This window comes from Mastomys coucha, unplaced genomic scaffold, assembly GCF_008632895.1.
Source record: "Mastomys coucha isolate ucsf_1 unplaced genomic scaffold, UCSF_Mcou_1 pScaffold6, whole genome shotgun sequence".
Classification (NCBI taxonomy): Eukaryota; Metazoa; Chordata; class Mammalia; order Rodentia; family Muridae; genus Mastomys; species Mastomys coucha.
Window position 1 is genome coordinate 115,334,786 of NW_022196912.1, and position 14,308 is coordinate 115,349,093.

The 14,308-nt window shown below is 40.7% G+C and overlaps 1 protein-coding gene across 4 annotated transcripts in view; it reads left to right on the plus strand.

Moving 5' to 3' along the window:
- Catsperb (cation channel sperm associated auxiliary subunit beta) overlaps window positions 1-14,308 on the plus strand; it is a 123,546-nt gene that overhangs the window by 16,266 nt on the left and 92,972 nt on the right. For 3 of the 4 annotated variants that reach the window (XR_004114351.1, XM_031356479.1, XM_031356478.1), the window contains 2 exons: window positions 3,758-3,898; window positions 7,148-7,208. Coding sequence is in view for 3 of the 4 variants with exons in the window: in XM_031356479.1 (XP_031212339.1) it covers window positions 3,758-3,898; window positions 7,148-7,208 (202 nt within the window). In the remaining variant the exon portion in view is untranslated. The remainder of the gene's footprint in view (window positions 1-3,757; window positions 3,899-7,147; window positions 7,209-14,308) is intronic. The other variant, XM_031356480.1, reaches the window with a different exon arrangement.

Consider the following 14,308-nt stretch of genomic DNA (forward strand, 5'->3'; position numbering starts at 1 on the left):
CAAGGACTGCACATGGTGGGTCTGATTGTTCTGGCAGCATGTGTACAGTAGAGGATTGCAAATTCGATGATCTATAGGAGGAGAGGACCTTGGCCCTGTGAAGGTTCTGTCCTCCAGTGTAGAGGAATGCCAGGGCCAATAAGTGGGAGAGGGTGGGGTGGCAGGCATGGGGAGGGGGGAGACAACAGGGGTTTGTTCTTGTTTTTGTTTGTTTGTTTTTTGGAGGGGAAACTGGGAATGGAGAAATTTACATGTAAATAAAGAAAATATCTAAAAAAAAAAAAAACTTGTATGAGCACTTTTGAACAAATGTTCTTGTAGTATAGTGGAGCATATTTTGGGCATATGCCAGGGTGTGGTTTAGCTGAGTGTTGAGGTAGAACTATTCCCAATTTTCTGAGAAATCACCAAATGGATTTTCACGTTGGTTGTACAAGTTTGCACTCCCACCAGCCGTGGTCCCTGTTTCCACATTCTTACCAGCATGTGCTGTCACTTGAGTTTTTGGTCTTAGCCATTCTCTTGGGTATAAGGTAGAATCTCAGAGTTGTTTTGGTTTGTATATCTCTGATGACTAAGGACATTGAACATTTCTTTAGGTGTTTCTAGGCCATTAGAGATTTATCTGTTGAGAATTTTCTGTTTAGCTCTTTTCCCCATTATTTTAATTGGGTTAATTGGTTTTTTGGTGTCTAACTTCTTTTTCTTGGAGGGGGGTTTGGGTTTTTTGAGACAGGGTTTCTCTGGGTAGCCCTGGCTGTCCTAGATCACTCTGTAGACCAGGCTGGTCTCGAACTCAGAAATCTGCCTGCCTGCCTGCCTCTGCTTCCCAAGTGCTGGGATTAAAGGCGTGTGCCACCACTGCCCAGCGGTGTCTAACTTCTTGAATCCTTTATATATTATGGATATTAGTCCCCTGTTGGATATAGGGTTGGTGAAATTCTTTTCTTTTTTTTAATGCTTTATAAACTTTTTAATTAACTTGTTTTACTAATTTTTAAATGCCAGTGAGGTAGGAAGAACTGCTGTATATGATGTTGCTAAAAGATAGTGGATTATAGAAGAAAATACTGAATTAGATTTATCGGTGTACTTTATTTTTTTAACTAGATATTTTCTTTATTTACATTTCAAATAATATCTCCTTTCCCAGTTTCCCTTTGGAAAAAAAAACCCTGTTCCCTCCCCCCTACTCCTGCTCACCAACCCACTCTCTCCCACTTCCTGGCCCTGGCATACCCCTACACTGGGGCATAGAACCTTCACAAGAGCAAGGACCCCTCCTCCCACTGATGACTGGTGAGGCCATCCTCTCCTACATTTACATCTGGGATATGAGTCCCACAATGTGTACTCTTTGGTTGGTGGTTTAGTCCCTGGGAGCTCTGAGGGTACTAGGTAGTTCATATTGTTGTTCATCCTAAGGGGCTGCAAACCCTTAGCTCCTTGGGTCTTTTCTCTAACTCCTTCATTGGAGACCCTGTACTCAGTCCAATGAATGGCTGTGAGCCTCTACTTCTGTATTAGTTGGGTACTGTCAGAGCCTCTCAGGAGACAGCTATATCAGGCTTCTGTTAGCCAGCACTTGCTGGCATCCACAATAGTGTCTGGATTTGATGATTGAATATGGGAAGGATTCCCAGGTGGAAGAGTCTCTGAATTGTCCTTCCTTCAGTTTCTGCTTCATAGTTAGTCTCTGCAACTCCTTCCATGGATATTTTGTTACCCTTTCTAAGAAGGAATGAAGTATCCACACTTTGGTCTTCCTTCTTCTTGGTCTTCCTTCTTTAGTTTCTTGTGGTTTGTGGATTGTACTTTGTGTATTCTGATCTTCTGGGCTAATAATCACTTATCAGAGAGTGCATACCATGTGTGTTTTTTTGTGATTGGGTTACCTCACTCAGGATGATATTCTCCAGATCCATCCATTTTCCTAGAATGAAAAATAATGAATTTCATAAATTCATTATTTTTAATAGCTGAGTAATACTCCATTGTGTAGATGTACCACATTTTCTGTATCCATTCCTCTGTTGAGGGATATCTGGGTTGTTTCTAGTTTCTGGCTATTATAAATAAGGCTGCTATGAACATAGTGGAGCATGTGTCCTTATTACATGTTGGAGCATCTTCTGGGTATATGTCCAGGAGTGGTATAGCTGGGTCTTCTGATAGTATTATGTCCAGTTTCCTGAGGAATCACCAAACTGATTTCCAGAGTGGTTGTACCAGCTTGCAATCCCACCAGCAATGAAGGAGTGTTCCTCTTTCTCCACAACCTCTCCAGCATCTGCTGTCACCTGAGTTTTTGATCTTAGCCATTCTGACTAAAGTGAGAATCTCAGGGTTGTTTTGAATTGCATTTCCCTGATGACTAAAATAACCCTATTAAAAAATGCAATACAGAGCTAAGCAATGAATTCTCAAATGACTGAGAAGCACCTAAAGAAATGTTCACCATCCTTAGTCATCATGGAAATGCAAATCAGAACGGTGAAATTCTTTTCACATTCTATAGTCCAGCATTGACAAAATATTTTTATTTTTAATGGATATTTTTTTATTTACATTTAAAATGTTATCCTTTTTCTTGTTTTCCTCCCACCCCTGGAATACCCCTTATCCAATCCTCCTCCTCCTTGTTTCTATGCGGATGTTCTCTCAACCACCCACCCACACCCACCTCACAGTCCTGATGTTCCCCTACATTGGAGAATTGAGCCTTCTCAGGACTAAGGGCCTTTCCCCCCATTGATGCCTGACAAGGCCATCCTCTGCTACATATTCAGCCAGAGCCATGGGTCCCTCCATGTGTACTCTTTGTTTGGTGGTTTAGTTCCTGGGAGCTCTGGGTGTGTGGGTGTGGTCTGTTTGGTTGATATTGTTGTTCTTCTTATGGGGTTGCAACCCCTTCTCCTCCTTCAGTCCTTTTTCTAACTTCCCCATTGGGGTCCCTGTGCTCAGTCCAATGGTTGTCTGTGACCATCTACCTCTGTATTTGTCAGGCTCTGGCAGAGCAGCTCAAGAGACAGGTTTAAGAAGAAGCCCTTGGCCCTGTGAAGGCTCTATGCTCCAGTGGAGGGGAATGCCAGGGTCAGGAAGCCAGCGAGGGTGGGTTGGTGAGCAGGGGGAGGGGGAGGGAACAGGGTTTTTTTTTTTTTTGTTTTGTTTTTGTTTTTTGTTTTTCCAGAGGGGAAACCGGGAAAGGAGATATAATTTGAAATGTAAATTAAGAAAATATCTAATTAAAAAAAGCCCCTGTCAGCAAGCACTTGGCATCCATAACAGTGTCTGTATTTAGTAGGATCACCAACAGACAGATCTCAGTGTCTCTCTAGGCTTTTCAGGAAAATTCTTGTTTCATGGAGTGATATTTCCACATCCTTTTAAAAACTGGGCAATGGATAATTATTTACCTTTTTTTTTTTTTTTTACTTTGCCAGAAAACAACTCTTATAATAAAATCATTTTTTTCAAATGTGTGACTACATAATTTTCATTTTCTGAGTATGAAAAATATAAGCTCACTGTTTTTATGACTAAGAACACTCTTACAAGGATGAAGTGAAAAACCTTAGGACAATTGACAAGTTACTGAACTCTCAGGACGTGCTTCGTAAATAGAGATTTTCCCTATGGAGATGGGACCCACTAAAGATAGCAGTCTTCACCAGCAGTGAAGACTTTTCCTCGGTAATGAATTCTGTTTCTTCATATCAAGGTCTCATTGCTTGCTATGTTTGTTTCTTTCCTAAAGAAAGTCTACTGTTTCTTCCGAAATGAAAACGAAAGTCCTTCAAGAGAAATTTTGGGTCTTTTTACATCAGGAGGCCTTGCTCCCAACATGATAATTATGAACAGTACATACTACGGTGGCTACCATTTTAAATTAACTCCGGTAATTATGATTTGTTTTATTCTATGGTATGCTATTTACAAGAAGCACGCTCTTTCTTATTGGATGTCTTTTTACAAGTTATAAAATCGGTAATGTTGTATCTCTACAAATATTTTAAATTTAGTAATACAGTATGTTATAATATACTGTTGATTTTTTCAAATAATTAGAACATAATTAAAGTGATGATAGTTTTCTGAGAAAACTCCAAATTGATTTCCAAAGTGGTTGTACACATTTGACTCCCACCTGTGGTAGAGGAGTTTTTCCCTGGCTCCACATCCTCGCCAACTCGTACTATCTTAAGTTTTTGATCTTAACCACTCTGATAGCTATGAGAAGGACCCTCACAGTTGTTCCTGGTGACTAGGGACTTTTCTTTTAGTGCATCATGGCCATTCTGAGAGCTGCAGCACGTGGGCAGAGCCCCAGGGTGCTTTAGTTACTGTTTTGAGTACACTCTATCATCTTACATTGAGGAGGATCCTTTGTTTGATTTTTTGATTATTTGATGGAATGTTTTCACCATCTCTATTGAAAGCTATACTAGTGCTCTGATCTGCATGGCTAACCCTTATGTTAATACCATGTGATCTTAATATCGTGGCATTGTGCTACATTTTCAAGAAGCCTTAATTCACTCTTCTTCAGTTGATTGTTTTTTGTCTAGTCTGAGTCTCTTTTATTTCCTTAGTTTTAGGACAACCCTGCCAGTGACTACAAAAGAGTCTGCTTGGACTGTGTTCAATCTGCAAATAAACATGGTTAACACCGCCATTTTTATAATGTAGACTTTCCAACTGATAACCGTGAGACATGGTTCTGTTTATGTAGATCTTTGATTTATGCCAACAATGCCATGGAGGACATTTGTTTTTATTTATACTATTAAATCTATTCCCAACTTTTCAATTTTGTGTACTTTTCTTTTACAACTTTGCTAAACATATTGTGACTTCTAACAGATTTTTACTAGTCACCTAAGTTTTGAAAGATAGTTTTGTCAGATATACCATTTCTCATTGACTTAATTTTCTTTCAGCACTTATAACACCCCATTCTAAAGTCACTTGTCACTGTTGTTTCTAGATAAGAAGTTGGCTTTAAATTTAATCACTCTATCTGTATGTAATTTGTCACTCTTTTCTGCACGTTTAAAATTTTCTCTTTCTACCTTTTTTTACATTCTTTAATTTTTTCTTTTTCTTTTTGTTTTTTTTTAAGTTTTATTGAATGATATTGAGAAAAGTTACATGATTTCAATTTATCTGAATTTATTAACATTTAAAAACATATTTTAAGTAAATAGAATTAAATCACATTCTTGTTTTCCTTTTGCACCCCAACTCCTCCCAGAGACCCCCCTTCAATACCTACAATATCTTTTTTGTCATATTCTTTAAAATTTATAAAATATTATAACAATAAAAATGAATATTATAAAAGTTGCTTGATATAAGACAACAATCAATTTAACAATCTTATGTAGATGCTTGTCTACAGCAATACTGAAAATACATACGTTTCTCTCAATATAAATTTTAAATAACTCTAAACGTATTAACTGTATATTTCAAAATAATACATCACTACTAATATGTCCAAGTGTTGGGACAGATGTTGGGTCCTCCTCACCTCTGATCCTGAGATTGTCAGAGCACCTGGGAGTGGAGCTTCCTCTGGGTGTTGTGGGACCAGAAGGATCCTGAGCCACTTCTTTTTACCTTCTTGACTGAATATCTGAGTTCCTTATTTTGTGTCTGCCAAATGTTGAAAGCCCTGAAAAATTATTTCTGCATTGTTTGTTGCTCCTTTGTTTGTTTGTTTGTTTGTTTCCTTTTTAGGATTTGAATTCTACAAATTTTGTCAGGCAAGATGTTGTCCCACAAGATTCTAAAACTATTAGATTTTTAAAAGACATTTTCATTTTTTCTAAATTTAATTGATGCATAAAGATATAAAAATTGTACACATTAGTGGGGTATCAGATGGTATTTCCATAAAAGTACATATTGTGTAAAGTTTGCATTAGGTTAAATATACTCTCCCAAATATGTATCATTTTTGTTCTCGGTTTTACTCTGTAATGTTGTTTTCTTCTCATTTGAGGAAGTATCTCATGACTTATGGTAAAAATAATGAAATTCCCCTTTAACTTTTTAAAATTTGTCATACATTGTCACTGTCTTCAGCCATGCTCCTGCTTTCTTCTCTTGTATTATTGGGTCGCTTGAATATATCTCTAAATTCAGGTTTTCTTTACCGATCGTATTCAGTCTCCCATTGATCCTACTTAGCATGGTTTGCTTTAGTTACCATCCTCACCGTCTTATTGTTTGCATGTGGTTTTGCCTGTGTACCTTTGCTACAGTTTGGAATTACCTAGGCATTCGCTCTTTAGGACAGTTTCATGTGTCTTGCACAGATTTGTAAGAACAACATTTAATCCATTGTCTGTTAGCTGAAACTTGAGTCGACTGAGTGTCTTCATTTCCCCATAATATCCGTTCCATTTGTCTGTTTACTTCCCTATCGTGTTTCTTCTTGTTGTTGTTGAATGCTGGACACTGAAGCTACCTTGTGTTGACTCTGGACTCTGGTTTGTTCTTCTAAGAGGTGCTATTTTTACTGTTAGTTTAAAAGGCAGATGATTTCCTTGGAAACAATGAAAAAATCCTGCAAATTCTCTAACCCGTATTTCTGATGGTTACTATATCTGTGGTTTGATTTTGTTTTCTATTGCTTTTCTTTTTAAGGCTGTTCTGGAGTGTTCTCTGGACTGGTGTAGCAGGAGGACTTACACATGTTTTCTGTTATAAATCTTAGAACTTCCCATTCTTATTGTTCTTTTTTTCCTAGAATTTGCTTCTTGAAATTCCAAATGTTCTGCCAACCCCATTCCTTGATAACTTATCAAGTCAATGATGATTCAGCTTTGTGCTTCTTGGGTTGCTCTATGCAGCTACATAATTATATGTCTTATTAACAGTGCTATCAATCTGCTACAACAAACAATGATGCAAAATGTCCTTGAGTTTGTGTCATTTCACTCCTCTGTGAGTGTACATGGGAAAAAAAACCCTTACAGTGAAATTTGCTAGTGAAAATCCTTTCCTTATAGCCATACATATAGATATCTTTGGATATTGTTGACTAATTTTATTTTTAAAGCATTGGGCAAAATATGCCAAAATAAGTTTCATTATTAACATTGCAAAATAATGTAATCTGATTTCTTCTTTCTTCAAGTTCAGTGATCGGCTTGAGTGGATAATTGATATTCCTAGAGAAAACATCACAGTAAACACAGGTAAGAGTGATCTAAGCAATTCTTATACTCATGGGCCTGCATTGCCAAATTTAGCAGCATTGGCTTCATAAAATAAATCAGGTCTTGCTCTCTCTCTCCCTCCTCTCTTTCCCCTACTGCCCCCTCTCTCCCTCTCAATTAAACATCTTACACATGGAAAAATAAATAAATCAGGTCTTGTCTCAGCTATTATGTGACAGACTTTTCATGGAGAAATACAACATGCATGTCTATTTGATCCAGAAAAGAAGTGAGCAACAGACCAAGAACAACTATTGCATTATGTCCATTTTGGTGAACTGAATTTTTCTGAGGTCTACTAAACATGTTGTGAGGGGTTACTTATGACAAACACAGATAACTCAAATGCAGCCACATCTCCAGGAAACTCATCCTCACATGGGTTGTGAATCTCCCAAACCTGCAGCACTATAGCTCTCTTTGAGCATGTGTGCAGACCCCCAGTCAGAACATCTCTCTCTTTGTGGATGTCTCATCAGTTTCTATCTCAGTAAATGTTTACTCCCTTACACAGCTGGGTGGAAGCACCCAAGAACTTCCTTTCTGCTCTGAGTTTGTACCTTTTGGTTAGCCTACTGAAGCTTGTGGGCCGAAGCAAGTCCTCCGTTCTGTGGGTTTTTTGTTTGTTTGTTTGTTTGTCTGAGAATAAGATATGTATTGTTCGATATTATGAACTAATATTTAGTCATTTTTTAATTTTTAAAGTGTATTTATTTATTCACTTATATCCCAATATATGCCCCCCTTTCTTCCTAGTACCCCTTTATACAAGTCTTCCCCCTAAATCCACCTTCCTGTTCTCTGGGAAGTGCCCCTATGAATGTCACTCACCCACACTAATCTAGTCTCTGTCAAGTCATTGAGGAACTATGCACATCTTCCACAATTAGACCAGCCCATGTGGTCCATTTAGGGGGAAGGGATCCACAGGGAGGCAGACAACAGTTTTGGGCAATGCTCCTGCTCCAGTTATTGGGACCTGCATGAAGATCAAGCTGCTCATCTGCTACATATATGCAGGAGGCCTAGATCCAGTCTGTGCCCACTCTTTTGTTGTTGATTCAGTCCTTGGAAACCCCCAAAGGTCCAGGTTGGTTAACTCTGTTGGTTTTCCTGTGGAAGCTCTGTCCTCTTCAGGTCCCTCAATGCTTCTCCCAACTTTTCCATAAGACTGCCTGAGCTCCATCTAATGTTAGGATGTGGGTCTCTGCATCTCTTTCCCTTGGCTGCTGGGTGGAGCCTCTCAGAGGACAGTCATGCTAGGCTCCTATCTGCAAGCATAACAGAGTATCACTAATTGTGTTAAGGATTGGTTCTCGCCTATGGGATAGGTCTCAATTTAGGGAAGTCTTTGGTTGGTCATTCCCTCAGTCTCTGTTCTATCTTTGTCCCTGTACAAAGATACAATATGGGCCATAGGTTTTGTGAATGGATTGCTGTACTTATCCCTCAAGGGTCTGCTCAGGGCACCAGCCCAGACAGACCGGAAGCAACCCAAGCCACTGGGCTGGTGGAGTTCCTGTGTGCCTGGGTCCTGCTGGTCCCAGTTACTCCCCATATTGGGACAGATGATGGATCCTCCTCACCTCTGATCCTGGGCGTATTAGAGCACCTGGGAGTGGAGCTTCCTCTGAGTGTTGTGGGACTGGCTGAGGAGCTTGCGCCCAAGGTTTGCTCAGGACAGAAGCTCAGAGAGACCGGAAAGCTAATTTCTCTCTCTTGTCAGACATAATTGCTTAATATCTCTTCATGTAAGAGTGGGGCCCATGAAAGCTCCCCTTCAACATTTTACATGCGGACTGGTGCTGTTATTTTTCAGATCCTATTTTTGCAAACATATAGTTGAGGATTCATGGGTTCAGCTTCCCTATCATATATAGAAAACTCAATCTGCAAGCAAGTATCCTGGTTCTCTCTGGCTCTTAAAATCTTTCAACCATCACCCCATGAGCCTTAGGTGGAGGGATTATATTTTAAATATATCTGTAGTGCTGGGTATATGCAGTGGTTTGTTATTCTCTGAGTACTGGCTAGTTGTAGCTTTTGTAATAGTCATTGCTGCACAAAGAATCATCTTTGATAAGAGCTGAAAGCTACACTTATCTCTGGGTATAAGGATAAGGATTAAAATTGCAATTAGATACTATTCTGGTTTAGAAAAATAGGTTCATCAGCCAAGCTTGGTTGGCTAGGTGTACAGTACTAAGCATTATTTCACTTCTGTTGTATGAGCCTTTAGTCCAACTATTCAGCAGTTTCCATCAAGATGTAAGAACCACCCTTTTTAAAATTCATTCTTTTACTTATATTTTAATTATCTTACTTTAGATCCAATTGTTGCCCCCCTCTGTCTGTTCCCCCCACCCCCATCACAGAGTCTTCACCAATTCCCCATCTCCTTTCCCTCTGAGAGGGTGGTCTCCCACTTCCTCACCCCTCACCATCCCCCCTTCTCTGGGACATCAAGTCTCTATAGGATTAGGAGAATCCTCTCCCACTGAGACCAGACAAGGCAGTCCTCTGCTACATATATCCTGGGGACCATGGACCAGCCCACGTATGATCTTTGGCTTAGTCTCTGGGATTTTCCAGGGTTCCAGGTTAGCTGATACTGTTGGTCTTCCTATGGGGTTGTCCTCCCCTTCAGCTCCTTAAATTCTTTCCCCCAACTCTTCCTTCCATAGGGGTCCCCAACTGAGTCCAATGGTTGGCTGTAAGTATCTGCATCTGTCTCAGTCAGCTGCTGGTAGAGTCTCTCATAGGACAGCCATGCTAGAGCTAGGCTCTTGTCTGCAAGCACAAGATGGCTTCAGCAATAGTGTCATGGTTTGTTGCCTGCCCATGAGATGGACCGATCACTGGAGCCTTTCCTTCAGTCTCTGCTCCATTTTTGTCCATGCATTTTTTTTCTTTTTTTTTTTTCTTTCTTTTTTTTAGACTGGAACAATTCTGGGTCAAAAAATTTTAAGGTAGGTTGGTGAACCCATCCCTCTACCTGTATATCTACTGGTGGTGGTCACTTCAGGTTCCTTCCCCACTGTTGGGCATTTTGGCTAAGGTCATGCCTACTGAGTCCTGGGAACCTCTCACATCCCAGGTCTCTAGAACTTTCTAGAGGTTCCCCTAATCCGACCCCAGCAGCTCCATATTTCATTCATTCTCCTGATGCATGCACTCACTTATAAGTGGATATTTGCCAAAAAGTACACGATACCCATGATACAACCACAGATCTTAAGAAGTTTAACAAGTTACAGAATGAGTTCCAGGACAGCCAAGGCTATACAGAGAAACCCTGTCTCGAAAAAACAGACAAACAAACAAACAAAACCAAAAACAACAACAAAAGAAATTTAACAGGATGGAAGGCACAAGTGAAGATGCTTCAATCCCTCGTAGAAGGGTGAGCCAAATAACCATGGGAGGCAGAGGGAGGGAGGGAGGAATGTAGGTAGGAGAGAGGAGGGAGAGAGGAAAGTTGGGGCAGGATCAGGTATGAGGGAGACAGGAGATAGGAGCCACCCTTGTACCTCCAGCAATATCTTGCTGTGTTGGTCATTGTTATGGTCTGTAGACATCACAACTTCATGGACCTACTGATTGATTTTTCTTTCTTAGTAGTTGGCATAACTCCTTGCAGCACCAAGAAGGCTAGTGCTCAGGACCTTTGGATCAGGTTCAGTTTGATTCATCCAAGTCCCATTTCCAAAGTATATGGTGTCTTCGGAAATTATCTCCAAATTCTGAGAGAAAAACCAAAGGCATCTATAATAGCCTATATTGTTGGGAAGTTGCTTGGATTCCCCTGGACCAAAAAACCCCAACCAAACAAACAAAAAAAAACCCACCAAAACTTATTTTCCCACTTTAAATTCATTTTATTTTATTCATTTTCTCTTTTGAGACAGTCTCACTATTTAACTCAGACTGGCCTGGAATTCATTTGCCTCCCAAAAGCTGCAATTGAAGAATAGCAGCACCGTGTGTCCTCAAAATAGTTATTTTAGTTGTAGAAACCAACTACTAAAATGCAGCCTTAATTCAGGAATGGAGTATTAAATAAGGCATGCAAAACCACAGAGAACCCAGGGAATATTTTCACTTTGTCATTGCTATGTTTACTTTTTTTTTTTTTGTAATTTAGCTTTATTTCTCTGAAGCTTGGCTTTCTAAAGCTAACTCAGTAGTTTTGAATCTGCATATATTTTTCTAGAGTCCAGCCCAATTCCATATTTCCAGGAGAGTATCATCAGTTCTATCGTTGTCGGTCCAACAGTTACTTGTGTGCCAGTAAAATATGCAGGCAAAGGATCCTGGGAGAGTGGGATAAGGACGTGTGCAGACCAACTTCCCCAGCTGTGGGTAATATTGTACCCTACTCCATGAAGGTGGAGAAGGGGAAAATAGGACAGAAGTGACAGACAAGGAAATGTCAGAGATAAAGACCCTGCACAGCAGAAGCTGCAGAGCTGTGAGGGTGACATTGCTTGTATCACCACCTTTACCCTTTACTCATCCCACAGAAAAGATGACTCTATGGGGTAAGTGCTTTCCACACAGGCAGGAGGAGCTGAGTTCAGATCCCCAGGAGCCATGCAAAGCTCGGTTTGGAGCATGCACCTGAAATTCCAGTGTCTCCAAGGAGACATTGGAGGCTGAGGCAGGAGAGTCCCCAGATGCTTTCCTGGCCTATGCAGAATCAGGCATATGTGGTGTTTCAAGCAAGGTAGAAGTCAAGGATCAATACTCATGATTGCCCTAGATTTTCTTTGCATACTAAGAAAAGTGCATACCTGAACTCTATATAAAGATGTATGTGCATACACACACGGAGGGAGGGGGGCAGGTGGAGAGGGGGAGAGAGGGGTAGGGAGCGGGAGAGGCAGAGGAGGGGAGGAGGGGGAAGAGACGGAAAGGGAGGAGAGGGAGAGAGAGATTGCTTGTAAAACCTAATGTTTGCGATTGTTTTTTAAAGGAGCTTATATTACTATTTGACTATGTTTTCATTTTTAGACAGCTTGGATCTAATAAGCAAAATATTGGCAATCAATTCTCTTGTGTATATATAGCTTGGGAACACAATTGTTACTGTTTTGTTATCGTGTAGCAAAATAGATCACTGCTACTGTCTTGCCTCACAAGAGCTCATCTTGCCACATATCCTAACTTGAGAAAATATCAAAATTCAGAATTTAAAGTATAGTTTGTGCTAAGTGCTCATGACTTTTGCATCACCATAATGCATAAAAGCCAAGACTGGGAGCCTCATGAATTGAATGGAATCTGTATATATATATAAAACCTTACAATTTATTCATTTTTATTGGATATTCTATGTATTTATGTTTCAAATGTTATCCCCCTTTCCCCGTTTGCCCCAGAACCTCATTTTCCCATCCCCCACCCCCAGTTTCTATGAGGGTGCTCTCCCTCCCACTCACCACTCCCACCTCACCGCCCTGGCATTACCCTACAGTGGGGAATTGAGCCCTCACAGGACCAAGGGCCACTCCTACTGATGCCAGACAAGGCAATCCTCTGCTACATATGCAGCTGGAGCAATGGGTCGCTCCATGTGTACTCTGGTTGGTGGTTTAGTCCCTGGGGGTCACATTGGTTGATATTGTTGTTCTTCTTATGGAGTTGCAAATCTTTTCAACTCCTTCAGTCCTTTTTCTAACTCCCCCATTGGGGTCTCTGTGCTCAGTCCAATGGTTGGCTGTGAGCACCCACCTCTGTGTTTTTCAGGCTCTGGCAGAGCCACTCAAGAGAAAGATATAACAGCCTCCTGTCAGCAAGCACTTTTGGCATCCACAATAGTGTCAGGGTTTGGTGTCTGTATATGGGAAGGATCCTCAGGTGGGGCAGTCTGGAGATGGCCTTTCCTTCAGTCTCTGTTCCACACTCTGTCCCCTTATTTCCTTTAGACAGGAGCCATTCTGGGTTAAAAATTTGGAGATGAGTGGGTGGCCCCATGCCCCAACTGAGGACTTTGTCTAACCTCTGGATGTAGTCTCTACAGGTTCTCCTTCTCTTTGTTGGGCATTTCAGCTAATCTCATCCCTGTTGGGTCCTGGGAACCCCTTGCTGTCCTGGCATCTGCGACTTCCTGGTGGCTATTCCCAGTTCCCCATCTCCCATTACTACACACTGTATTCAAATTCAAGACCCTCTGTATATCATTCTGGTCTCCTCCCATACCTATTCCTGCCCCCCTTTACTCTCTCTTTCTCCTCTCTTCCTCCCAAGTCCCTCCCACCCTCTACCTCCCATGAGTATTTTGTTCCCCCTTCTTAGAAGGACTGAAACATCCACATTTTGGTCTTTCTTCTTCTTGGGCTTGATATGGTCTGTGAATTGTATCTTGGGTATTCCAAGCTTCTGGGCTAATATCCACTTATCAGTGAGTGCATATCACGTGTGTTCTTTTGTGACTGGATTACCTCACTCAGGATGATATTTTCTAATTCCATCCATTTGCACAAGAATTTAATGAAGTCATTTTTAATAGCTGAGTAATACTCCATTGTGTAGATGTACCACATTTTCTGTATCCATTCCTCTATTGATATCTGGGTTCTTTCCAGCTTCTGGCTATTATAAATAAGGCTGCTATGAACATAGTGGAGCATGTGTCCTTATTACATGTTGGAGCATCTTCTGGGTATATGCCCAGGAGTGGTATAGCTAGGTCTTCTGGTAGTATTATGTCCAATTTCCTGAGGAACCACCAAACTGATTTCCAGAGTGGTTGTACCAGCTTGCAATCCCACCAGCAATGAAGGAGTATTCCTTTTTCTCCACAACCTCTTCAGCATCTGTTATCACCTGAGTTCTTGATCTTAGCCATTCTGACTGGTGTGAGGTAGAATCTCAGGGTTGTTTTGATTTGCATTTCCCTGATGACTAAGGATGTTGAACATTTTTTTAGGTGCTTCTCAGCCACTCGGCATTTCTCAGTTGAGAATTCTTTGTTTAGCTCTGTACCCCATTTTTTAGTAGGGTTTTTTTGTTCTCTGGAGTCTATCTTCTTGAGTTCTTTGTATATATTGGATATTAGCCCTCTATCAGATATAGGA